The sequence below is a fragment of the Patagioenas fasciata genome, chromosome 3 (genome assembly GCF_037038585.1).
Source record: "Patagioenas fasciata isolate bPatFas1 chromosome 3, bPatFas1.hap1, whole genome shotgun sequence".
In the NCBI taxonomy this organism is placed as follows: Eukaryota; Metazoa; Chordata; class Aves; order Columbiformes; family Columbidae; genus Patagioenas; species Patagioenas fasciata.
This window is the reverse complement of record NC_092522.1, coordinates 58197749-58222671: the sequence shown is the minus strand read 5'-3', so window position 1 is coordinate 58222671 and position 24923 is coordinate 58197749. Positions and strand designations below refer to the sequence as shown.

General features: G+C 43.6%; 1 protein-coding gene across 2 annotated transcripts; it reads left to right on the top strand.

Annotated features, from left to right (window-relative positions):
* The first annotated feature begins 2388 nt into the window (after positions 1–2388).
* Positions 2389–23828, top strand: LRP11 (LDL receptor related protein 11). Of its 2 annotated transcripts, XM_065835434.2 has the most exons (8): positions 2389–2924; positions 7950–8113; positions 11994–12135; positions 14029–14154; positions 14908–15120; positions 20554–20655; positions 20933–21100; positions 22936–23828. In XM_065835434.2, the coding sequence occupies exons 1-7, from the start codon at positions 2414–2416 to the stop codon at positions 21085–21087; spliced, it is 1413 nt and encodes a 470-aa protein (XP_065691506.2). In that variant the 5' UTR covers positions 2389–2413; the 3' UTR covers positions 21088–21100; positions 22936–23828. The 2 variants fall into 2 exon arrangements, with proteins under 2 accessions (XP_065691506.2, XP_065691505.2); XM_065835433.2 differs by having other exon boundaries at positions 20933–23828.
* Positions 23829–24923: the final 1095 nt, after the last annotated feature.

Sequence of the window (24923 nt, the reverse complement as noted above, 5' to 3'; positions counted from 1 at the left end):
AAATATCTTAAGTATTACTACAAATTAAATACTAATTTTGATTTGCAGCTCCACAACCTAACAAAAATCTAAGGCACTCATGACAATGAACCAGTAAAGAAATGTGAAATTAAGTATTTATTTACACTTGGGCAGACATTAACATCTAGAAGCACTCTATTTTATATAAGTAATAGGCTGCTGCCACCTTCTGAAAAAAGCTCAGCATGACTACAAATGTCATCTCACAAGGCCAAAGTAACGTGAGGTATGCCAAGAAAATTAGGCAACAAAACAAGCTCTGCTCCAGTATCAATACCAAAAAAAAAAAAAAAAAATACGCTGCACTTACACATTCTTGCTCAAGAAGTTAATCTGGGGGTGGTCTCAAAACTTCCAAACACAAAAGTAAGTATGGTATCCTTATCCCAACTCTGGGAAATGCATTGGCAGTTAACCATCAAATGGGCTGGAGTGCCTTTGCAGCAAACCAGCAGTACAGTTCCCTCTCTTCAGCCTTTTTTACCTCTTAAATGCCCATCTGCTAGAAAAAGAGTCTACTCTCCTTGGAGACACCTTCCAACCACGGCTTCTTCATTATAAAGTGACAGAAAGTCAAAAATTCTCTCAGTGGTTGTGCAATCATTTCTTGAACACTGTCAGGCTTGGGGCCGTGACACCTCCCTGAGGAGCCTGTTCCACTGCTCTGCCACCCCCTGGGTGAAGAACCTTTACCTAATGTCCAACCTAAACCTCCGCTGGTGCATCTTCCTAACATTCCCTCTGGTTCTGTTGTTGGTGGCTAAAGAGAAGAGTTTAGTGCCTGCCCTTCCTCTTCCCTTGTGAGGAAGCTGTAGACCACTATCATGTCTCCCTTCAGTCTTCTCCAGGCTGAACAAACCAAGTGTCTTTAGCCGCTCCTCACACAGCTTCCTCTCCAAACTCTTCACCAACTTCATAGCCCTCTTCTGGACGCTCTCCAGTAGCTTTATATCCTTTCTATCCTGTGGTACCCAGAACTGCACCCAGTCCTCCAGGTGAGGCCGCACCAGTGCAGAGCAGAACAGGACAATCACCTCCCTCGCCCGGCTGGCAATGCTGTGCTTGATGTGCCCAGGACACGGGTGGCCCTCTTGGCTGCCAGGGCACACTGTTGCTCAGACACATGGTGTGAATTTTGGGCTTGTCATATGCAGGGACAGGAGCTGGACTCGGTGATCGTTGTGGGTCTCTTCCAACTCAGGATATTCTATGATTTTATGACTCTATGGTTTCTGCAAAAACCACCTGCCTCTCCAGAGGTGCCATGACCACTACTGACATCTAGGAGCCACCTTTCTGGTAGAACTGGGTACACCAAGGGTGGTGGCATGAGCAACCCTCTATGCCCTGTAAATGGGGTCCTGCTAATCAACACTGACTGTTTGCTGATCCAGAACTGGGAATCCCAAGTCTTTCATGCCTGTGAGTAAGTCATGACCTGGTTCATTTGCTCCCTCTGCCAACTTCAGCCATCACAGTGATGGTATGTTTTACTTATGGGATGCATTCTGGCAGAACAGGTAGTATCAGCAGGTACAATGGCAGAGCAGTAGCAAACCAGTGTCACTGCTGGCAAATCAGCACTTCACAGTCAGTACCTCTGCTATGATTGAGCACCTCTCAAAAAAAATCAAAAAAAAAAAAAATCATGGCATTTTAGCCTTATTTTCAAAGTAAATGAAAGTTATATCACCTTTCTGGCTGGTTGGCTGCCCCCTTTTCCTATAACCTTTGAATGAATTGACCGGTTTCAACTAAATTTGATAAGAAATTGAAAGTCTCAAAAAATATAATTTCTAGAAATTTAGAGAACCAACAGACCACATAGCCAGAGAAAAGCAATCTTCACGAGCTGTGCTGCTGATGGGCCAACTTGCTTCAAATAATCACTGAACTATAGTCCTGTGATTTGAGGGAGAAGGAAGAAGAATCACAATCTGAACCGAAGTTGCCTGTGTGTATCCTGGGCAACACCTGAAGACCCATGATGGCCGAATAGTAAACCAGATTTGTCTTAGAAGCAATTCTGAGTTATGCTAGGAACATGGCCTAAACCAACCCCAAAAATAGGAAGGGTAATCGAAATACACTGCCGTAATGATAAGGAGCGAGGGCCGCCCCCTGCCCACCGTTGTCAAGGGACCCGGGGCCGGGCGGGGCGGCCCGCGGGAGGGGCGGGGACGCCGGCGGGAGGGGCGGGGCCAGGGCGGGGCGGGGCCAGGACGGCCCCGCCCAGCGGAGCTGTTCAGGGCGGTGGGTGCTGAGCGCCTCGTGCAGCCGGGCGGGGCTACGCCTCCCCGCGCCGCGCTCGCGGGTGCCGGCGGGGGGAGCCGCTCCCGCCGCTCCCGCCTGCGCGCCGCCGCCGCCGCCGCCACCGCCGCCGCCTGGGGCCATGGCGGCGCTGGTGCTGGTGCTGCTGGCGGCACTGGGCGGGCGGGCCGTGCTGCCAGGCGGGCAGTGCGCGGCGCCGCTGGCCGACCTGCGCTCGCAGATCTCGGGCGTGGAGTCGCTACTGGAGGAGTTTCGCCGGCAGCTGCAGCAGGAGGAGCCGGTTCCGGCGGCGGCGGACGGCGGCGGGGAGCGGTGCGGCGGCAGCACCAGCTTCTCCGCCAGGCCGGACTCTATCATCCGCACCAAGGACTCCATCGCGGCCGGCGCCACCTTCCTGCGGGCCCCCGGCGCCGTGGCGGGCTGGCGGCAGTGCCTGGACGCCTGCTGCGCCGAGCCGCGCTGCACGCTGGCCGTGGTGCAGGAGCCCGCCCGTCCGCGGGGGCCGGCGGCGGCAGAGCTGGGCTGCTACCTCTTCAACTGCACGCACCGCGGCCGCTCCGTCTGCCGCTTCGCCCCGCACCGCGGCTACAGCACCTACAGCCGCCGGCCCGCCGGCCTCGCCCAGCCGCCGGGTAAGGGCCGCCGCGGGCGTCGGGGCGCGGGGCCCGGCCCAAGATGGCTTCGCGCGTGGAGGACGGGGCCGCGCTGTGCCCGGGGTGCGGCGGCCCCACAGCGGGAGGGAAATGGCGGCAGCGGGTCCCGGCGCGGAGGCGGGCAGGGCCGGTAGCCGGGTCCGCTCGCAGCGGCGCCGCCGCCATCTGCCGCGCCTTGGGGAGCTGCCGAGAACGGGAACCGTCCCTGTGGCTCCTCCGGCGCCGGGAACCGGCGCCCCTGTCGTGAGGAGGGGACGAGGAGCGCCGGGCCTTGCAGAGGCACCCCTTGAGCCGGGAGAGGCGGCCCAGCCATGCCCGGGGGTGCGGGGACTTCGGGTTTGGAAAAACGCGTCGCAGACCCCTCTGCAGAAATCCTGTGCGCGACTGCGCCGGCGGGGCCGTAGCTGGGAGCCGGCCGTGGGGTGAACATGTCCACGGGCCCCACACCCCCGGGGGCACCACAGCGGTCCCGGCCGCACGGATCAGGTTCCCCAGGGAACTGCAGGCCCTGGAAAGTGTGAACCACTGGTGACAGCGACGCCGGGACCGGTGGAGTGGCTTGAGAGCAGGCACATACCCTTCTTCTTGGTGGTGCTGTCCAAATGTCATCACCTAAATGGGTTTCTCATTCACTTAATTTAGAGTTTTTCCTTCTTGAGAACTTGAGAGTTAGACTGAAGAAGAGAAGGATACTTCACTGGTAATCCGGAAGCAGCATGGAGTCTCCATGGAGTCTCCATCTCTGGAGTCTGTGCCACATCAAAAGCACCAGTTTGTTGAGCTCTGAAGCGTGTTTAAGAATAACACAATCCAGAGCAAGCAGCTGTAGATGAAAACAAATCTTGATTTCTAAATTTGGAGTCTGTTTCCTAGTGTCTGATCCAAAGAACTTACTCACACTTGCCCACTTCCTGTTGTGGAACGGTTGCATCTTAATTCATTTTGTCTTAATTTCATTACCTTCTGTTGGCAATACTTTCTTAAGTGTCCTCTTCCTCATCTTCTTCAGAGATATATCTCAAATTAAAGTAGTCACTGCATGCAACGTGAAGAAAACCTAGTGGTGGTGTAAATGAAAGCAGTGTGTCCAGGTGGCACCTGCTACTACTGCTTGATCATCCAGTCCTGTGTGTTTTATGAGAATACCAATGGGAATCCCCTGGAGAGAAGCAGAAACAGGGGCTCAGTTTTTACAGGAGTTACAATGCTGAAATATTTTTTGTAAAATGCATAGGCAAGTAAACTAGAGAGCTATAGGGAAGAACTTGTGGCAGTAAAAGTGATCCTAAGATACCAGAAAAACCTGTGGTATCATTTTTGGTATCATTTTGACATTTTCAATAGGAGAAGTATTAGATCCACAGTACTTCTGGGTAATTAAGTTTTATAACCCTGTATGCACTTGCAAAGTAGAAGGCTTAAGACTAGGTTTTGCATCTAAGTCATAGAGAATTAGGCTTCTTTGTAAACCTCTGAAAGTATCTTTCATGTCTGTCATAATTTTGAACTGCCTGACACTGATATAGTAATATATGGCATGTTACAAATAATGCTGTTGTTCAAATGATTACCTATTAGGAATCTTGAATTTCTTGAATTCCTTGCATTCTTCAATTTCGGAATTATTGAACGGCTTGCCTTTTAGGCAGCTTTTATCAGCACTTGTCTTGCAAGACAATTTCAGTTCCTAATCTGCAAATTGCTCTGTGTTCTGTTGGGTTTATTTAAAAGTCTGTCTTGTGGGTGACGGTGCTATCAGAAACAGGATTATGACTTCCTAATGCAATTACAGTGGAGCTGAACCAGAGTCACAAAGGAGAATGAACTTTTATTCAAACATCTGTCAGCCATGACATAGACCAGGAGAGAGAAAAGTAAGACTGAATTATTTTACTGTCTGATATTATGTTACCACTGCATTTTTGAATTACGTGGAAAAATTAGTCTGGACAACAGTGCATCATCACACAACAGTTAAGTTACATCTCTTTTCACTTATGTCACCCCATGATTGAATTTAGGAAATTTAAGAAAAAGCTATTCAAGATTTTCTTTCATGGGGGGGATCACACTTTACCTGTTTTTTTTTCTTTTTTTTTTTTTTCAGAGTACTGTGATGTTAAATCTTCCACTGTTTTCGATAATCTCAAGCCAACATTTATGCATAAACATGGTGTCGTCATAATTACAAAATATTTCTAAGCATTAATATACAGTGATGTCTGGGGTGTTGTGTTTTCATTTATGTTAAGGATCTTCAGTAAACCAAAACCAATAGCTTATTTAATTCCAGGAGCAATTAATGACAGGGTTATATTCTTCAGATCAAGCGTATCTCTGTGTACTTCCAGGACAATCAGTGGCTGGATGAATTTTTGAGACTGAACATTTCAGTGTAAATCTGAGCCCTTTCACGTTACACTCCATTTGTTCTGGTCTGGCTGTGCATTTACTTTGCACTTGCAGGCAATTACTGTTGAGTTAACAATGCAACCCTGTATGCCGATACTGAAAGACGAGGCATTTTTGGGCGAATTTTAAAATTTTTCATGCAGAAAGAGGACTTGAGTGACTCACCAGAAATGTCTGACACCGCTACTCAGTAGTGGTGAGCAATGAGAGGGTTCAACATGAACGTAAACTAGTATCAAAGACATTCAGGGATCAGCAGTGAGAGAACAAAGCCTTCATTCAGAAAACTAGCTGGCAGCTTCATTATTGGCAGTCAGTCTGTATAAAGGGTGGAGAAAGCAGAATAAACTAAGCCTGTTGTGTTCCACCTCTAAGAAAAAAGTGATGCTCATAAAGTTGCAGCCCCTCTTCTAGAAAGTAGCCAGCTCCTGCATCTCAGAGCATTGCTCTGTGCTATCAGCTTCATATTCCTTTTTTATGTTCAACCTAAATGAAAGTTAGAAAAAGAAGTTAAAATGTGCTTTCTGAGCCTGATTTTTCAGCTAACCTGGCTGTTAGTCCTTTGCTTCTGTGAGGGGTGGCTGTAAGTGGCTCCTGAGTATGCTTCCTTGCTTTTTTAAAATCATGTATTCCCCAGATTTGGAGGTGTTTCACTCGCTAAAGATAATGTATTCAATTGCTTGAAATTTCACTGTGGAAAAAGTCTTCAGCTCAATAGGCAGTCTCCTCTCATTCCAGATGTCTTTCTCAGGCGAGTTTTTCCTTTACTAGAGCAAAAGATAGGCTGATTTGCTATTTATCTTTCTGAAGATCTTCTGGTTCTGGTGGATTAGAAGCACAAGCATGGTGCCCCTATCCTTTGGGACCAGAGGCCTGAATGTGATCACTAACTCATCTTTAGCAAAGAGCTGGCATGAATTTCTGTGACGTGCCTCAGCATGAAATGGTCCTGCCATTGCAACTCAGGCTGCTGGAGTATAAAATCAGAATACCCTTATTTAAGCCCTTATTGAGGGCTCAGGGGAAGTGGGGCTTTGCTCTGCATCTGCAGGACATTGATTTAGTGATGTAAGCCAGACAGGTGACATGAAAACTCTCTCCTGGGTACAAGTGGAAGAATGAACATCTCAAAAGGTGACAGTGATCGGTAAAGTCAATTATCATGTGAAGACTTCATGTAATTCATATATACCAAATAAAAGTTGCCCTGGCACCATAATGATGGTGTTTATTAACAACGAGTATGGTTTTTGCACCTAAGTGATGCTTTTTAAACATAGTTGGTTTTGAGAAATAAGTGTGTACAGATCAGGCAAAGCTTCTTGTGCCAGGTGGATGAGCAAGAACTGTTTCATATTTTCCATTATTAGAGCCAGTTTTTGTTTATTTTTAAGTTTTCCTAACTTAAGGCATTTGCCTTGAAATTTACTATGCCTGGCCTACTTCTGAGAAAAACAAGAAAGAAAAACTTTGGTGATTTGTCCCACTGTTCTGATGAGCTCTGTACCTTTGAGCAAGTTCTTGAAACTGGAGAGGAGGACGTGCAAGGGAGAAAACCTACCCCGATGAGGAAACACCTTTTCTTTACTTGCACAGCTCTGTCTTGTGTTCAGTAGATGTTTTTCTGAGCTTGACATTAATATCCTTCACAGGGTATTGCACCTATGCAGGGTCAAGAGCAGAAAGCACCCTGGCACTTCAGGGTGCCGGGAACATCCCATGCCCAGAGAAGGAATTAAACTCGGGCAGGGAACTGTGGAAAGGTGCGATCTTGTGTCTGAAGTTGTCAAATGCTGACTTAGGGAACCAGATTTTACCCATCTCTCTTCCCTGCACTGCCTGAAGGTTGCAGAACAAATTATTTAAGCCGCTTCTCTCAGGCCATGTCACTGAATGCACCATGGGTTTTGTTAGTCTAGCCTGAAAAACTTGTGGCCAGATTGGCAAAGGTACTTAGTACTCACAATTTTATAAAAAGGGATTGTGCTTTGAATATAGCAAAATGCTATGAATCCTAGATAGTCTGAAAATCAAGCTTTGAATGTCTTAAATTAGACACTTAAAATCAGCGGTCATTTCTGATTATTTTCAATCATTATGTTATTGTGCAGTGCTTCACCAGGATGCCAGTTCATGTTAAATATTTCACTCCTGTAATGATGTATTATAAAAAGAGACTTAAAAGACTATGGAGTTATGCAGAGACCTATAAAAGGTGTGCAGTAACTGCCATCTGAATATGTATGCAATTCATATTTAAATCCATTTTCCTTATTTCAGATTAAAAAAACAAACTGATGCTAACAATTCTGTTGTATTGGAGAAACATCCGTGTACATAGAGAGATTTTCTATGCCATGTATTTCTAATGTATTTGTTACTTGCTGAAGAAGTCACTCAGTATGGAACAGGTAACTAAAATTTAAGTAGGTACTACTGTGAGTAACAAAATATGCACAGGTGAACATGTCCTGTCTTTCAGGAAGGTGCACAGCGCTGAAACAATGCCTTAACCAAGAAAGAATATGTTTTATATAAATAATCACTCAGCTTCCCCTGATAAATAACTAAGTTTCTTTTTTTTTGGAGAAGAAGAAGAATTCGACAAGCTTCCACAGTGCAAGGCAGGACAAGATATTGTGCTGCAGTCACCTGTGGACTGGGTGCTTTTGGACGGCCGAGAAAGCTCAGATGACCACGGCATCGTGCAGTACGAGTGGACGCTGCTGCAGGGTGACCCGGTGGTGGAAATGAAGGTACATGTGCAACCTTGCACTTAGCCGGTCACTCACATATTTTCATGTTCATGAGAGCACAGTTTTAAATATAGAGCTAAGAATATTAAATGTATTCAAATGGATGTGGCTACCAGGTGCCAAAATTAGGATGATTGTACAACCTGAGCATTTATTTCATAGAACTGTAGAGCAGCCCAGGTTGGAAGGGGTCTCGAAAGATCATCTGGCCCAACCTTTTGTGTGTCAGGGGGCCTAGGTGAGATTATCTAGTGCCCTGTTCAGTCACATTTTGAAAACCTCTGGTGATGGGGAACATACCGTGTCACTGGGGAGGTTGTTCCAGTGATTATTTCTAGTGTTCTATACAGTTCATCTGTATCCAGGTGGCATGAGACAGCCAGTAGCAAACACCTAGACACAAATACTCTACTGTATTTCAGCTCTGCTCTCTTTTGCCATTCTTTGTGCTCATGGCACTTGGTTTTTGGCTTTTGTGATCCAGGTTAAAGACACCAACCGTCTTCTGTCAATGCTTATGGAGAAGCTGCAAAGAAATTTGTGATGTAGAGCTTATGAGATATTTTCATATACTCTTTTATTTAATCTGTACAATTTCTGTGAATCTGTGCAACTTGGTTTCAACTAACTGTCAAGAGAGGGATTCTCCATCTTACCGTTCTTTGTGAGTGCTCTGGGAGCAGCAGGAAAAGGAGGGAAAAATGTCTCAAACCCATAGAATCTACTCGCAGTCTGTTCATAGCCCACAATATTCAGGGTTCAGCAGGGACTCCACCTAAAGCAGGAGGGACAGGTAAAGGGGAGAATGGGTGGACCACAGACCTTGCTGTTGCTCAGATGCTGCTGATGGATAGGAAGAGCTTAAACAGGACAGGATGAGCAGTGGGAACAGTGCAAAACCCAAGATGCCATGTGTGCCAGTGCCACCATGAGCAATACCTGACAGTTGCTGCTTGTGTCTGCTGAGCCCAGTAACATCAAAGAGGGGATGGACAAGCTACCAGTATCAGCGAACTTACTCGAGGTTTGTAATGATGGAGCAAACCAGAGTTTTGCCTAACACAAAGAGTTAGCCAAATGGATTGAAACCTAAAATTGTAATCCATGCAAAAATCAACGGAGCAATTGGTTATTCCTTTGTCTCCTGGAGGGCAGTGTAGGTAATGTGTAGGTAATTGAAAATCACAATACCATGGCTAGGAAACATGCTACTGGATGAACTCTAAGAAGACAGTTGGGTTTGTCTGGTGAATAGTTACTGAAAGTTGTCCACAAGTAATTTTTTATAAGCATACTCTGCAGAAAACACAGCAGGGGCATTCAAAAGTATTAGTTAAGCCAGTGCTACATACTTTTGCAAATTTTATCTTCTGCTGCAAGATCCACATCTGTGGAAGGGTCAGCCTGTTCTGAGTTACTTGAGGCTGTATTGCAGTTTTAAACTATGTCAAAGACCACTGTCATTGTATCTTCATTTATTATTTTGTTGACTTGAAAATTAAAAAGTCAAAAGGCTTTCATAAGGAGTGCAAACAGTATAATACATAGAAAATGCCTGAATAAAGCTTTAAGAGTAGTTGCTAGATATCATCTGGATAAAACAAACATTTTATTATCAAGAGTTATTAACTTGACTCTTTGCAGCATTATTTTCAGTAAATAGATGAAATACCATTTGAATTTGTCTGTGATGTAGTAATATAGAGTAACAGAAAATCAGAAGTTAATTTAAAATTTTAAAGTTCGTGTTTTTACTTTTACTCAGTCACTCCGTAAAACAGAGACCAGTCTTATTTATTTAAATCTGCAAAATTAACATGAATCTCGGTGGTTTCTTCATATTTGATAAATGAAAACAATCTTGACACAGGTTTTTCTTTAGATAGCTACTTTTCCACTGTGTTCAAATGGGCAGGGTTTTCTCCCACAGATATGTTCTCTGATGATTATCCATGATCATGTAATTTTTGAAGTTGAATTAATAGTTGTGATTATTCATACAATCATCGGTTGCTATCTTTAGTGCTTTAGTTGCTATCGTGAAGTTACTGGATTTCATGTCATCTATTCTTAGAAAACTTATCTATGAATCCATAGCTACAAGGGAGAATGGGGCTGTGTTTAAATAAGATAAAAGGCAGCTGTTGCCCTGCACTTACGTACCGAAGAATAAATAGAATGTGCAGGAGGGGGAAGGACTGCTATAAAGAGATCTTACTGTATTGTAGAAGGAAGTCAGTGGAAATTTCTTTCCAGTTGTGACTGACTATTTCTTCTTGGATAATTTGCTTCTCGGATTGCTACCCACATGTGGTAGCTGCGCAGCTCTGTGACACCTGTGGGAAATTCTGGGGCTTTTACAATGCAGATTATCTGGAAATTTACTGTCTAGTTTGAGCCAAAGTTTGTAAGAAAGCAGGTACAGTTGGGCATTCTTCAGGTCAGGACAGAGACAAAAGGGAAAGCACTGATGTCGCCAGGAGGAGCAGCTCCATTCAGAGGTCAGTGGTGTTTCTTTCGATCTGCACTGAGAGTTGGACCCACAGCTCGTGAGTTTTGAATACCGTATTTGCTCTCCCTGCAGTCATGCTGAACAGCAGCAGGTGGTTTTTAGAGCATTATTTATTTCTGTAATTCAATAAAGAATAAAATTCCAGGATGTCTTACACTCCATCAGGAGGTGATCAACAGCAGGATCAGATAACGGAATGCCTTTGGTTAATAGAAAAGGAAAGAAACTTCAGTTAGGAAATTCACTTACCAGATGAGAAAAATGAATTTATCGATACATCCTGCTATAAAGCTAAGTCTGGGGCTCTATTATTATATCTATTGAAAATTCCTGTTCTCTTTTAGGCATGAAAACCCAATTTAAATATGCAAAACTAAAGGCCTTTATTGAATTTTTGTTCTAATATTAAAGATAGTCACAGAGGCTTTTAATGTACCTTTCAGATACTTATCAAGATAACCCTGTATGCTTTGTTTGTAAAACACACTACATATCAAATATACCTGTAAAGCTTCTTTTTAGTTGCTGAAGTACATGTAAGTGAATTCTCAGACAGCTGGAGTTATTTGTGACTAATAATTGTTACAAGGCTAGAAAAAGTTCAGCATTTGATACAAATACCATAGTCATTTCATATAAACTTATTTCTAAATGACCACTGTACTAGTAATACCAGTTTGGAACCTGTTTTAAATTTGCTATTTTTTAATTATCTAATCCAATTTAAATTGTTTATGTCTCTCATATGACTTTCTGAAACTTAATGTTTAGGTTACTCAGTATAGATGAACTTATTTGCAATACAGAGCAAGACATGGAAATTCAGTGTGGGGCATAGAAAAATTCAGTGTGGCAATTTACAGAAGTTGCAAGTGACTACATTAAATGTCACACTGGACAGAGGTGGGCAGTCTTATTAATAAAGCAAGGCTATCAGACACCTTTTCATACATCGATGTATAGCAAAAGTAACTTCTGTGAATATATGTATATTGTCTAAAGACTAAATCAATAGAGGACATTAAGTTTTACTGCCTAGCCTCTAAAATTACATTTCTAACTACTGAAAAACTGAGTTGAACTTACGGTTCCATTTATTCTCCAGTGCTAAGATCCAAAGCTCCAGGTAACAGCGTGTACCAGGAAAAACAGTATGTAAATGTCAAGCATGTTTATTTTTACAAACGGATGCAAACAAAAAAGACCAAAATGTTGCAGCTTGATACACATACTTGATCAGACTGGCTAGACTGAAGGGATTATTTAACCTGTGTGAAAAGTGTTGTACAGAAATTAGCTCCTTATTCCTAGAAGTTTATGGGTGGATGCTTTATACCATTTTTTTTTTCACTGTGTTTCTTTAATCAGGTACCACAGCCAGGAACACTGAAACTCTCTCACATCCAGGAAGGCAGGTATATTTTCCAGCTAACTGTGACAGACACCGCAGGCCAGCAGAGCTCTGACAACGTGTCCGTGACCATTCTGCCCATGGTTCATTCTGCAGTAGGTGAGGCAATGACCAGAGCCATTACCTGAGTGATACCCAGGGTGTGATTTTCAGAGCAAGGGTCAGAAATCTTATTCTCCATTTCTAGTGTGTTATTTTGTCCTTATTCATTACATAACGACATCTCTTTCAGTTTTGATTTGCTGTTTCAAACTGATAAAGCAAGGAAGCATCGCATGTTTGTTAGAGCAATAATACTTTCAAGCATTTAAAAGTTCAGCCTTGTATTTCTAATAGGCATGAAGGGTTGGAAAAATGAAATACTGCCATATGTGTCAGGTACATTGTAGCAGTTCATTGTGTAGCCAGACAGTGCATGGAAAGTGCTTGTGCTATAGGGAAGGCCCAGTTAAAAGCATTTAACACTAGGCATGACACACAAACTAATAATAATACTGGCCTACATCTGTAGTCTAAAAGATGGGATTGTTTCTTTTTCATGCATTTCAGCTTTTTTTGTGTAATGGTTGTTATCAAATCCCTATGTTACTGGGGAAACTGCTACTGGAATTGACCCATCATTTTAAAACTCTGAGCTCAAGGAACACATAAAAAGCATAAAACATAGAAAGTAAGTTAGGTTTCAGTGGCTGTCAATTCTGCACTCTTTAATGTAATAATTTCTAATTATATTGTAATTAGCAAGTTACTAATAGCGATCTGCTGCTCGGGCACAAAGTAAAAGTTAAACTAGCATCACAACTATGTTCAGCTGAACTAGTAAAAAAAAAACTTTGCACCAGTGCAATATCTCTACATGAGAGTGTGGTCCCAGTGGCAATAAATTGGTATTACAAGAAAACAATTACGAATCTGTTTAATGATGCCTGCATTCCAATAATGGATGATGGAGTCGTATTCATTAACATTTAGTTCGGCTAAAGCAGCCAGATGCTGTGGGCATCTGTGGTACCTTTTGGGTGGAGCATGTAGAGGACTTGCTGCCTTTATGCTTCTAACACCCCAAGTCCTTTTACAATTTAAATGCTATTGAAGTATTTAAACCAGCCGAAGATGCCTTCCTGCATGCAAGACCAGTGCTATTAGTGCTGAAATTTGGGAAATGCATTTTCTAAGTATGATTTTAGGGGTTTTAAATTGCTGCCTGTGTTCCAGACAGACTTTCCTTAACATTGTGCAGCTTTTTCAGTACCTAGCAGGGTAACAACCAAAGGCTATGACTTCCTTATGCAACTCAATTTGCTGTTAGAACATTAACCAGACACTGAATTTGATAGTGCTTTACAAAGCAATGAACTACACCGCTCTTGGAAAGACAAAAGCATGGATGTAAACACTTGATAATTACAAGGTCAGAATGGGTTTCCGGAAAGCTCTGAGTATGCAAAATGATATGTCCAGGCACACTCTCCATTTCCAGGGGAATCTAAATATTAAAGCAGACAGCAATCAGTTCTTTCTGATTGAGGTCACTTGTGAGATGTTGTGCTTAGTCCTGTTCTGGCATGTGCAGTATTGGATTTACATTGCTGATGTAAATAAATGACAAGTATTCTTTTGGGATTTTATTAATGTATTTATTTTCAGGACTGTCCTGGGTCTTTTAAGTCTGGGAAGATCTCCTTTCAGCTTAGACTTTAAAGTGCTGTAGGGGTGCTGCAACAGCCTCCGGGTTGAGTATTCCTGTAGTAAAGAGATTGCCAGGATAGTGATGAGGGTTCCAGGAACAGCTATTAGCTATATTATTTCCTGTGTCTATATAGCATCGGATAGCTGAGCCAGGCATTTTTTCAACAACTTTCTGCCTTGTTCCTGGTCCTTCTTGATGCAGTGTGGTTTTGCTTTTTCCTTGGTGCTGCACATTTTAGTCATTGACTCAGTATTTACTGCTTGGATTTCTCTTTTGGTAAGTTTGGAACCGTTTCTCAACAGCCTGTGTCGGGGTTTGCTCTCGCTACCAGTTTATCTGTGATGACGGCTGCTGCATTGACATCACCTTTGCTTGCGATGGCATGAGACAGTGCCCTGATGGATCAGATGAAACTTTCTGCCAGAACTGTAAGTACAGCATAGATTGTGAAAATAACCACAGACTGAACAACCAAAGGGAAATTATGCCACTTCTGTGGCCTCTCTTCCCATGAGCAGCTTGAGCCCACCATGGAGACTTTGACTGGAAATAGCACATGAGAAGGTTTAATTCCATACACAGCAAATGCTCAGAAATTAAATCCCTTTTCTTCACAGCGTATCAAAACTGTTAAAGGTGCCCAAATTACAGATTTTGTGTTAGAGTTTTCAATATTTAAAAATTCTGTTCTTTACTTGCATGGTGGTTCTGGAAACAAGGACCCTGGTCGTGATCTGAAAGGGTGTCTCAGAGATGTGCTTCAAAGTGCAGTAATGCACCTTGAAAGAATCTGAAACACTGGATACATGAGCACGTATGGGAACCAGTTGATTCACTGTTGCTCTGTTCACTTTCATTAGTCATCCTCAATATGTGCCCAGGCTCAGCTAAGTGAACAAAAATCATTAGCTGATGAATTGGCACGATGGCTGACCACTCTTTCATTGATATTTCAGTTGCTGGATTTCACTTTAGGGTTCATGTGTATCCTCTTGCTTAAGAACTGACAGCAAGCAATTCCTAATTTGCTGTGTATCTGGAACTCACATTTCATTATGTGTCTGGAACTGATGAACTTGTTTAGCTTGCCTCAAGGCCCATATCACAGGGTCTTCCATCAGAACACTCCCATTCCCTTCAATTCTATGTGAAAATTATGATATTTGTTTCTGTTAACACAGTCAGCCCAGGCCGGAAGACGGTGACTCACGCGGCCCTCGGTGCTGCCCAGCAAAGGACTGTAGGACGGACAGAAAACACAGGTGAAAAATTCTCTGCAGAAAACACCCTGAAAGCCACTGCCAGAAATCAACCACTTCTTTCAGTGGATGCAGACATGTCTAACCAATCGCTTTCTCAGGGACCAAAGAAACAAATCAGTGGATTTGTGCCAGGTAAGAATTGAAACTAACCAGTTTCAATAAATCTTTCTCAAGGAAGAAAATGTCTTGCACCATAAATTTAATTAAGTTGTCTTTTGGTGCCTGGCTAAGAGTAAAAATTTGCAAATGTACAAAATGCGAAAAAGGCTTGTAATAATGAAGATATAGCTACGTATTGCTTTATAAAGTCAAGTCTGGTTCTTACCAGGTGCAACAAGAAAGGTAAAGTGTAGTGCTAGGAAAATACACAGTCTTAAGGAACAAAACATGTAGTGAAGTAAATACAGATTCTGCCACAGGTTCAGCTGTGTAAGCTGATGTATAAGGCTCTTTAAATCTGTAGGGGGGTACATTCAGAAGAACATAACAAAGTCTTGTACAGCTTGGGTGAGAGTAATTGCATCTCTCTTGGTGCTAATCAATGACTCTTTTTTTCCTTTCCCTGGAAGTAATAGCTTGATTATTATAGGCACTCTTTTTCCTGAAGTGTGTCTCCAGGGCAGGAGAAACCTTTTATTACTATGGAGAAGTCTTTGACTCACAACAGGCTTGCAGCCACTGTGCAGAATAGTACTGGGGACCTGGAGTTGCTTGTTAGCAGTGTGTAGTGATGTTACAGGCAGAGTCACCAGCCCTTGCCCTGGTAAAACTACAGAAGCTGCAGTGAAACTGTTATTTCTTTTAAGGTTCTTGCTATTTTATTAAAATGATCTGAAATGGAAACTGAATGAAAGCAAAACTGCATGCACAGAACCTAAAATGAGTACAAGACCTTCCACTTTTATTTCTTCAGAGTTCAGACTGATTCTTGCTGCCCAAGATGCAGCTTTATTTTCTCGTTACAACAGAGGAGTGCTTAGTGCCCTCTGCTGCTGACTCTTGTAAAGGGCACTTCCCTGGCTGGCACTTTGATGTTTCTTCAGATGCTTGTATTTCATCTGTGGAGACCCCAAAGGGAGTAATGACTTAAAATTTTGAAGTCTGCCCCCAAACCTTCTCATTCGCATAGTCCTGAGTGACATCTGAGATGTGGCCACCCAAACCAAACATCAGCTTGCCAAAGGGCATTGTAGGCTCCAGTGTAAAGTCAGCTGCTAAGCACATCTCAAGAGCTATTTGACTTGTGCATCCACAAGTAAAACCAGAATGGAGGTCGCCAACTTTGGCAGTCTGTAATCGGAGGTTGTAATTGGAAGAGCATGGCACTTTTGTATAGTTTTCTGTGTTTACCCGTTGCACAGTGACCTATTTGCACCGTTTTTGCTCTCAAGGTAGTCTTTGCACAGCGGTAGACAATAAAAGAAAAAATTACTATAAAACTAAAAAAATGCAATGAGGCTTCAGTGATCAGTGTACTACCAGAAGGTGTTGTGATCTTTTCAAACAGGCAGGATTTCCAGCTGGCCATGTCTGGTTTTAATTCTTGTGGTTTTAATATTGCTCTTTTGATACGGCTCAATCAGAACTTAATTTCAGTGAAATGATACTTAAGGATTTCCTTGTAGAAGGACCCCATTCTTACTGATCCAGGAGCCCAAGCAGCAAACAGCTTAGTGAGTATTTAAACCACTTTCAGATCAGTTCGGAAAAGGGTGCATGTAGTGGGGTATGAAGAGATGCTAGGTGCCTGAGTCCAAAGGGCAGCTGCCAAAATCTACCTTGCGTTGCTGTCTTCTCGTGCAGATACTTAAACTCCATAGAAGTCACATGCTGTACACTGACTATTCCTGAAGGTCCAGAGAGGTTCAACTCCTGCCCCACTGGCAAGCACCACTGTCTATGGAGTTGAGGAGACAGGTGTCTAGCCTATTCCTGAAATTCTACCTAGATCCATTAATTAGATTTCTCTCCATCACTGCCATCTCAAGGGAATTACAGGCCAAATCTAAAAATTAGGTGCTACAAAATGGGAGACACAGAAACTCGGGAGCAGCTCAATGAAGGCTACTTGAAAAAGTGTTCAGGAGGGCAATAATTGCTAGACGCATTTTTGAGGAGAGGTAAGCAGCACTGAACAGAACTCATACCAGCAGCCTCAAAAGTTCACCATTTCCACTGGCAGAATCCTGTTCTGGGATGGACCTGCCTCAGTGTGCCTCCGACTCACCCTGTAAAGGTCTTTGCTGGACCAAGACAAGGACGTTGCTTGTTGTCCTAGAGTTGACTTTGCAAGAGTCCAGGCTCCTTATATACTATTATAAATAAATTTCAAAACCAAGATTTAATTATTTCAACATCAACATGGTGAAAAGCTGTCTAGTTAAGATATATATTAAGGGATATGGCCTTACAGCAGCAGCACAGGTTCCAGCATTTCACTTGAGAACGCTCCGTTTGGTGCTACATTTGTTTTGTTTCTTAGTTGGCATTTGCAGATCATCATGGAAATACAAGCCAGGACGGAAAACATGATGCTCTTAAATCCAGGGCTGGCAAGGCAGAGCAAGATAAGGTGTTAATTTTAAGGGTAATTTACTTACCAGAGACAGCATGTGGCATATTCTAGGTGGCTGCTAGATATGATGCTTGATTCAGGAGCTTTTAGCTGACTTTTTAAAAACAGAAGTTTTTCACAAGAAGTTGCAGAACTGAGGAGTTGCTTTGTTTTCTTTTTTTACTTTTTTTTTGTACAGTGGTCATTAGAGTACCAATAAAAACAGGTCCCTTCTGCTACTTACTTCCCCATAAGAAGCTTTCATCTCTGAGAGCCCAGTAAAGATGTCCAATAAAGGGACCTCCTTGTCAAGGACAGCAATATTTATCCTTTCTCTATTTTAAAAGGAGCTGGGCTAAGCTGTAATGTTTTGGGCTGTGAGATAGTTCCTCACAGCAGGAGTATGAGCTTTATGCCTGTGAGAGTAATACTAGGATAAATTTGTCCCAGAATCCATTTTTTCCAATAGTTTCTCCATTCCAAATTTTCCTTAACCTGTTTTCTTTACTCAGTAGCCTCTCATGTTTAGCTCTGACTTGGTACAAGCATTTTAAGGATTTAAGCTTGAGTGTGGAAATGTAAAAATATGGAAATCCAAGGTAAGGATTGTTCAAAGCTTCTACCTGACCTAGCAGGGGATCTATTCACAGTAAAGAGGAAAAAAAAAATAAAACCACTAAAACCCAGAGGTTATTGTTGACAATGGGTGCATCTTGTTCTGCACCCCTGCCTTTCCAGTGGGATTCCTCTACAGCAGGGTGACTCCAGGGGAACACCATATCCAATGTAGAGATAACCTCCTCAGGCACTCGGGGCATGGAGGCTTCTGCAACAGACTCAGGGTTTACTTTTGCCCAAGCTGGAAGGCCAAACATTTTCTTTTGTAGTTGAGAGCAGATGCAGGAAGAGGTGTCTGATGTCAGTAAAGGAGTCCTTTCCCTTTGCAGACATATCTCCAGAGTGAAGTAACCCAGACTGCAGCTCCTCCAAAGGCCAGCACAGCATTTCTGTATGGCTGTCACCAGAGTGCACCGGTGTCCCTCTCCAGGGAGGCTCTCAAGCACAGCTGCAGGTTCTTGCACTGCTGCATGTGTAAATTAATATAGAAAATAGTTGCAGGGTAAATGAATATAGCAAATAAATATAAGTAGCAAATAAATATAGCAATGTAAATGAATATAGCAAATAGTTACACACTGGAGTGAGCACTGGGATGGCTTCTAAGCAGCAGTAGCCAGTCTAGCAACCACAGTCATGCAGATGAGTTGAATTTGCAAGCAGAGTGAAGATTTGCACTCCCCAGCACAGCCAACTCAAGTGTATAAATCACCGTAACAGCTTTGCATTCCCCTGGCACAGGGTCCCTGCCTCTCCCCAGGCTGCCCGCAGCAGCTGCTGTGCAGTGCTGTCCAAGGCTGGGATTACAATGTTTGACTGAGTGCCCAAGCCTTAGTCATGTTTTTGCTGCGGAGGCATCAACAGCAGTAGCTATAGCCTAGATCTCTAATTTAGGGTAACTGGAAAGGGCTATAAATTGCAATTTCCTAGGCATGGACTAGAAAATGAAAAGAAAGTGAAAACAAAACGCACATAATGTGCTTTATGTCAGGCTCCTAAAGCTGTTTGGGGAAATCTCTGTTTTGTAGTTGATAACAGGTAAGATGTTGAGCCCCTCCAGTCCTGTAAAAACAGCCACAGGTCTTAACAAAAACCTACAAGCTTTATTCAAAGGATTCTATTATTCTTCTACCCTTCCAAAATTTTCCTGCTAAACTTCTCTCCATATTCAGATACATTTGCCAGACGTCTTTACAAGCAGTTCACTTAAATATTCCTGTTACTCAAATAGCAGGGAACAAAATTTATAAAACAGACATTTAGATCTAGCCTTGTCATACAGGTGAGAGCCTGGGAGCCTGTGCTGTGCCTTAGAGTTGGGGGGACATTAGCATTCACCTCATGCCAGTATCGATTAAACAATTTAAACTTTAATGAATGGTCCTGTGTCTTTATTGCTGCCACTGCATTCTGCAGCGCTTCAGAGCTGGTCGTGGTGGGTGGGAGCTGCACGTGGTGCACGTTCCAAGCTAATTAACTTAAACACTTCCTTAACACCCACCACCGTATCTAATTCCAATTCTGTTTCACGTTCATAATTTACAGATCTTGTAGCACAGTATGTTTCCATTGGCATTGTCACAGTTCTGAGGGTTGACAGCAAATATATCACAGCACAGTCAAATTACCCTTCAACGTTTATCAGCAAAAAACAAACATAGTCATTAGATTTAAAAAGATAGGCTTAATTCTGATTTTTGCAAGGGTGTGTTGGTGAATGAGGGAATCCCAGCTGAGTTACTCTTTGCTCCTGTGAAGCAGAACAGCAGCTGCCTGCACTCCCAGCAGCAAACCGTGTGTTGTCTCTTCTTGTGCAGTTGCAATGCTTCTGCTATGCCCCCTGTACTCCACAAAGCTGATGTGACTCCAAGTCATCCTCTTTGAAATGTTTTCCCCATGTATTTTTATGTCTTCCAAATACATAAGTTCTGCATCTGTATGTGTCAGGTAATGGGCAAAATTAATTTGTGTAGCCAACCTATGCGTTTCCCACTTTGCAAGTTCCGAGGGTGGTGATCAACATAACTGGAAATAGCCTTATTTTCACCTATATATAACTGCTTTAGTAATATTTTAGCTCAGATTGGTCTATAGCCCATTATGGAAGTTTGTAAAAGAGAATTTATATCCATGGTTTTTTCAGTGGAAAATTATCCATTTGGGTTTGGTTGAGATGCATTGTGGTTTGCCATACAAGATTGAATTTACATTTTAGATTTAGTTTCACTTTATTTCAAAAATTCAAGTTACACTATAGGAGTTAGAAGTTCTTTAACTGTTTTTTTGTTTGTTTTCTAAATGTGCTTTCACATTGTTTAATTCTAGTATCTGTGGATAAGTCTTCCTGAGCCACTGAACTGCAATATTCATTTATCTTGCTTGACTTTGTGCAGATAATAGTTCCTCAGGGAAAAGAACAGATGATAAAAATGGGAATGGCATAATTGTGCCAAAGAGAGATCAGCTTGGAGGTGGTCATCCAGTCCCAGAAACAGGTAAGATTGACCATGTGAATTTATTTGGAATTATGTTACTTTTTCAGTCAGGTGCTATAGATCCAGCTACTACAGTCAATTATTGAATAATGTACTTCCATATTCTGAACTGTTCCTAGCTTCTACGATCATACAGTTTAGTTTCTCAGTATGAGTTGCTCCAAATATTAGCACCAAAGTAATAGACAACCTGCATTTTTTAAGGAATATTTCAGATTTTCTCTACTGATTTCTGACTGTATTAAATAAAATGTAACTTCTCTTAACCTTGTTGTAGGTGCTGTGTTACCCTTAGCCTTAGGCTTGGCCATCACTGCTTTACTGCTGCTCATGGTTGCTTGCAGACTGCGTTTAGTGAGACAGAAGCTTAAAAAAGCTCGACCTATTACATCTGAAGAGTCCGATTACCTCATCAATGGGATGTATCTCTAGAACTTGGACTTAGGTCAGTTATTTTCTCCTATTTCTCCTGTGTCCATGAACCTCTGCCTCTATAAAAGGACCAAAATCTTTAGTTCAGTTTGAAGTGTAGAAAAAGCCTACAATAAAAGGAATGTGTTCTTCTCCTTTGGTGATAAAATAAAAAAGTGGGTAGGTGCCTGTTCTCAGAACATACAAAGCATTCAGGCTCCAGAAACTAGCTCCAGTTGGCCCTTGTGTGGAAGACGCTGCAAGGTTGGGCCACCCCAAACTGGATAGGGGATGCCCTTGCCCTCCCCATGGCAGTCATGGTCCCAGCTGGGGCCCAGTGTGTCGCAGGGCCTGGCCATGGGATCAGCCAGGGTCCAGCAGCCCCGGGTGGGGCGGGGAGGGGAGCCTGTGCCACCACTTCTCAGCGCTGCCATCGCTGTGCCTCACTCTGGGGACCAGGACACAGCAGGCCAATGCGCTACTGCACTGCCCAGCAGAGACTGACTGATTTGTGTGCTTTCACAGAATCACAGAATGTTAGGGATTGGAAGGGACCTTGAAAGATCATCCAGTCCAATCCCCCTGCCAGAGCAGGAACACCTAGATGGGGTTACACGGGAATGTGTCCAGAGTAGGAGACTCCACAACCTCCCTGGGCAGCCTGTTCTGGTGTTCTGGCACCCTCACTGAGAAGAAGTTTCTTCTCAAATTTAAATGTAACCTCCTGTGTTCCAGTTTATACCCATTACCCCTTATCATTGGTTGTCACCGAGAAGAGCCTGGCTCCATCCTCGTGACACTCATCCTTTACATATTTATAAATATTAATGAGGTCGCCCCTCAGTCTCCTCCAAGCTGAAGAGCCCCAGCTCCCTCAGCCTTTCCTCATAAGGGAGATGCTCCACTCCCTTCATCATCTTCGTGGCTCTGTGCTGGACTCTCTCCAGCAGTTCCCTGTCCTTCTTGAACTGAGGGGCCCAGAACTGGACACAATATTCCAGATGGGGTCTCACCAGGGCAGAGTAGAGGGGAAGGAGAACCTCTCTCAACCACCCCCTTTCTAATACACCCCAGATGCCATTGGCCTTCCTGGCCACAAGGGCACAGTGCTGGCTCATGGTCATCCTGCTGTCCACTGGGACCCCCAGGTCCCTTTCCCCTACACTGCTCTCTGACAGGTCATTCCCCAGTTTATACTGGAAGCCGGGGTTGTTCCTGCCCAGATACAATACTCAACACTTCCCTTTGTTATATTTCATTAAATCTTTCCCTGCCCAACTCTCCAGCCTGTCCAGGTCTCGCTGGATGGCAGCACAGCCTTCTGGCGTGTCAGCCACTCCTCCCAGCTTGGTGTCATCAGCAAACTTGCTGATAGTGCACTCTATTCCCTCATCCAAATCATTGATGAATATACTGAATAATACAGGCCCCAGTACTGACCCTTGAGGCACTCCACTAGATACTGGCCTCCAACTGGACTCTGCCCCATTGACCACAACTCTCTGGCTTCTTCCCTTCAGCCAGTTCACAGTCCACACTTCCTCAGTTTAGCTGTGAGGATGCTGTGAGAGACTGTCAAATGCTTTACTGAAATCAAGGTAGATCACATCCACTGCTTTGCCATCATCCATCCACCTCGTTATGTCCTCATAAAAGTCTATGAGGTTGGTTAAGCATGATTTCCCCTTGGCAAAGCCATGTTGACTGCCCCTAATGACCCTCTTATCCTTGATATGCCTTGAGATGGCACCACGGATAAGTTGTTCCATCACTTTCCCAGGGATGGAGGTGAGGCTGACCAGTCTATAGTTACCCAGGTCCTCCTTCTTGCCCTTTTTGAAGACTGGAGTGACATTTGCTTTCCTCCAGTCCCCAGGCACCTCTCCCATTTCCCAAGACTTGGCAAAGATGATGGAGAATGGTCCAGCAATGACCTCACCCAGCTCCCTCAGCACCTGCAGGTGCATTCCGTCTGGACGCATTCCACCTGATGCACTGGGAGCATTCATTAAAGAATTTGTCTGCTTTGTTAATTGAAAGCAATCACTAACTAAGCACCAGCTTTTGTAATGAAATTTGGGATTTGAGGAACAAAGTATTTTCTTTTCATTTGTAGTTTAAACCTCTGTGCAGCTAACAGAGAGTCACGCTTACTAACTGCTAAAATGAAAAAAATCAAGTCCTCAGCGGATGAGTTTGGACTTACCAGTGCTCAACAGCAGTCGTGTGCAATCCCAAAGCTGTGCCTCCTCAGAGCTCAGGGCTTGTTCAGCCTGTTCCATGCCCAGCTCGACACCCTCCAGGCTGTGCAAGAGCAGCACACAGCAGCTTTTACCTGGGATGCTGGAGTGTAGGATTCCTGCTGATTATCCCATAGCTCCCTGCAAAGCTTGAAAGCTTCGACAACCTTCCCCCACCCCAGCAAAATTCTCATAGAATTAGAGCAAGTAATTGATATGTGTGAGTGAACTTCAGATGTGTTAACAGTAAAATGTGTACAGTACATGTTATATATACCTATATATAAATATATATATACAGACACTGTGCTGTCTATCTTGTTTGACTGTCCAAGGATGTCACATTCATGGGTCCCAATAAAAACAGAGGCAGATGAGGCATGCATCTTTTTGTACGTCGTCTTTTGTACTTCAGTAACTTCATGTCAGCGAGAATATTGCCATGATATACAAATAGCTCTTCAATTGCTTGGTCTTGATTACTTCATGTAAAATAGCTTTAATAAACCTATTTTATTCTTATATTTCTTGCATTGCCGTTATTTTTAGCTACCAGCTAAAGTTTGGGCTATGAGAAGGTAGCGTGAGAGCAGACAGAAGCATGTTTCTCCTCTCTATGAAACAGCACTCAAAGAAGCTGGAACATATATGGTGGGGGAAGATGTTGAGACATTTTGTTGTAGGAAGACTGAGAAGAACAGGGCGTCTCCCTCCATGACCTGTCTCTCCAGCAGTACTTGAGCTGAGCAGGACAGCAGTGGCTGTGTCACCTGCTCAGGGAATCCAGTCACCAGTGCTGCTTGCACAGAGCCCTCCTGCCACTTTAAGCAAAGCCTGGTTGGTTGTACTTCAGCGTTACAGTGAGTCCAGAAGACCTGCTGATGCTGCCGGTTCCTAACTTGGTAGTATGGCCTCTCCTTCATCCCAGCCTACAGCAGGCATGGCAAACAGCACATGACCCAAAAGACCACATTTTAAATACAGCCTTCTAGGAAAGACATGCTGCCCATCTGGTTGGGGTATTATTTCCCATCAATCAAATTTGTTTGGGATTTTAATTAAATATCTAATTCTCCTTCACCATCTTACCATAGCAGCAGGAAAAGTAGTCTTTTCTCACCATGCCCATAGCGCTCCTATTACTGAAACCCATTACTCCAGCATGCAGGCAGGAGGAGAACACAAGGTTTGGTTTTGTTCTTTGGGCAGGACAACGGCGAGATCCCGCAGGGAGCACAAGCCAGCCACTACAGCTGTGGTGTGAGAAGCTGCTCAGCTCTCCAGTCACTGTACCTGACAGCAGGCTCTCTTGCTGTGCTGCTGAAAGTGGTACCAACCTTCATGGGTTTCATGTATGTCAGCCAAGAATAAACACCTCCAAGCATCACTGGAGTGAGAGCAGCAGACAGCAAGTGTAGCACAGGAGCCGAGCTATCACTATGTTACAGTTGTTTCAGTCTTCCCAGGGATTCTTACTTCTAGGAGGTAAAATGGTGACAGTTGCTGCTGTGCCGACCACCAGCCTGAGGCCTGTTACTTCTCGGGTAATTGCAAACTCCCCAGCTGGACTGAAATTTAAAAAGTTTGCACCTTACCAGAAAACCTGGGCATCGTCAG